The 2500-nt window shown below is 44.2% G+C and overlaps 1 protein-coding gene across 1 annotated transcript in view; it reads right to left on the bottom strand.

Moving 5' to 3' along the window:
• Positions 1 to 2500, bottom strand: part of rapgef5a (Rap guanine nucleotide exchange factor (GEF) 5a) — a 117804-nt gene that overhangs the window by 14175 nt on the left and 101129 nt on the right. The window contains exon 20 of the mRNA XM_063185647.1: positions 1518 to 1609. Coding sequence (XP_063041717.1) covers positions 1518 to 1609 — 92 coding nt within the window. The remainder of the gene's footprint in view (positions 1 to 1517; positions 1610 to 2500) is intronic.

Raw genomic sequence — 2500 nt, 5'->3', positions numbered from 1 at the left:
TGTTAAGTGGCCCCCCTGTTCCCCCCCTCCCTCTCCCCACTTCTTCCCGTCCACTCTACCACAACAACCCCCCTGCACACACACACACACACACACACACAACCACCACCTCCACTCCACACCTCACTCCTTTACACCCCCCCAATTCTACTCACCAATCACCATCCACTCAACCCATCATCTACTTCCCCTCACTCCACCCCTCACTCACGCACGCACGCACGCACACATGCACACACACACACACACACACGCACACACACACTCCCTCTTTTCGTCCTGAGGTGACCTTTAATGGCGACCAGGGGACAACGCTGCTGCACCCCTGACCTCTGTCAACCTCTATCCCAGTTGTATAACCAATCAGTCAATCAGTGAACGATAATGGCAGCTGGGACCACATCAAAATCCCCTCGTCAAGTCAATTAGGCCGTAGATAAGGAAACCCTGTGTGTGACGTTTAAAAGACACTCTAGACACCTAGAGTGCACCAGTCCAGCGCAGTGCCAATTAATGGACTTTGTGACATTGATCTATGAGGCCAAGTCCCTTCGTCAGAGATACACATCAGAGCGACACAGAGAACTGTCCCTTCACCACTGTGACAGTTCAACGCTAAGAGCTGTGCCACTATGCCGGCGACCCAGGTTTCATGCCTGCTTGGGTCATTTGCCATCCTTCCCTGACTCCTCCTACTCTCCCCACTCATTTTCTGTCCCTCTCTTGACTGTCCTCTCAAATAAATGCATAAAAACCCACAACCCCCCCCGCCCCCAAAAAAAACGTCGTCATTAATTCATCCATCCATCCATCCATCCATCCATCCATCCATCCATCCCCATATGCATAAATCTGTCCATTTTATCATGCACCTTCTCTGCCTCTCCTAAGCGGCAATGAATGAGTGTCTGTCTCAGCGAAGGCCAAAAAAAGGGCTGCTTTGAGGCCGAGAGGAGGAGAGAAGCTCCAGTCTGAATGGTGATGGGTTGGTCAGACAGTGGAGCATAGAGCTCACTTGTTTACGACCACGCTACCCCAGTGACCTTCTCTGTCCTGTACAGACATTCATTCTGTTGGTGTATTTTGGGATTTGTCCGTACTAAAATACAAATTTGTCTCTCCAGTGTGTGTGTTTGTGCATGCGTGTGTAGGTGTGTGTAGGTGTATAACAAAAGTGAATGTATATGCATGTGTGTGTGTTTTCTGGTGTGTCTGTCTGTTAGAAACGGTGCATGCATCTAAAAGTACAATATATGTCAGAGAGACAGATCTGTGTGAGTGTGAGTGTGAGTGTGTGTGTGTCTAAAAGTACAGGGTATATGTCAGAGAGAGAGATCTGTGTGAGTGTGTGTGCGTGTGCGTGTGCGTGTGCGAGAGAGAGAGAGAGAGAGAGAGAGAGAGAGAGAGAGAGAGAGAGAGAGAGAGAGAGAGAGAGAGAGAGAGAGAGAGAGAGAGAGAGAGAGAGAGAGAGAGAGAGAGAGAGAGAGAGAGAGAGAGAGAGTAAAAGAGAAACTCACTGCCTGCGCTTCAGAAGTGACTGGAATTCCTTCAGGTCCTTTTCCAAGGTCGGAAACTCATAGACGTCCTCCAGCACATAACGATACAGAGTCTGCCGAGAGAAAGAAAGGGGGGAGGGGGCAGTGGAGATAGAGAGAGAACGCAGACGAAGATGGACAGAGAGAGAGAAAGACAGAGCGGATGAAGAATAGAAGGATACAGTGATGATGAAGGGAAAGAGACAAAAAAAAGAGATTGGAATTGCTTAACCCTTGTGTTGTGTTCGTAAGCTGCATACACCTGTGGTGTTCGGGTCATTTTTGACCCGTGATAACAAAACTCAGCCATAAAATACCCCAAAACACTAGTTATCATCAAATATTGTTTTTCATCTCATGGCTAACTTGGTATGTATTCATATCCATGGAAATATTACTTAATGTATTCATCTTTTTGACTTTACTGGTCTTTTATCTTACATTATGCAAATCGTTTTTGATGACCAAAACTATCAAAATCTGCATAAATTCACTATTAATACCTCTTAAAGTGATACAATTAGTGATTATGTTGTCCATGTATTACAGCTGATATGAGAGTACAATAACCCCCAAATTTATTTTATTGGTTTTTCTCTAATATTGAAAAATATCATCAATAGTGGCATGTGTGGTCCAAACCAACCCAAAGAGATTTATAGCAGGATAGAGACCAAATGCCAACTAAATTAGTTTTTCAGTGCATAAAATCAATGTTTAAATATGTTGACTTGGTGTTTTTCAATATTTATATGATTGTAGTGTGGTAAATATACAAAATAACAATTCTGTCCGAGTCACAGCTATTCCACTAATCTAATGCAAAGATATTGGAAATGAACACATCAATTAACATGAAAAAAGTCACACTATTCATCTGAATCCCCTATGCCATGAACATGGACCATTATGTCATTGCCACATCAACTTTATGGAAAGTATAAGACCAGTTCTACATGTTTGGG

The sequence above is a fragment of the Engraulis encrasicolus genome, chromosome 20 (genome assembly GCF_034702125.1).
Source record: "Engraulis encrasicolus isolate BLACKSEA-1 chromosome 20, IST_EnEncr_1.0, whole genome shotgun sequence".
Classification (NCBI taxonomy): domain Eukaryota; kingdom Metazoa; phylum Chordata; class Actinopteri; order Clupeiformes; family Engraulidae; genus Engraulis; species Engraulis encrasicolus.
The sequence above is the reverse complement of the archived record's forward strand: the minus strand, read 5'-3'. Positions and strand labels throughout refer to the sequence as shown.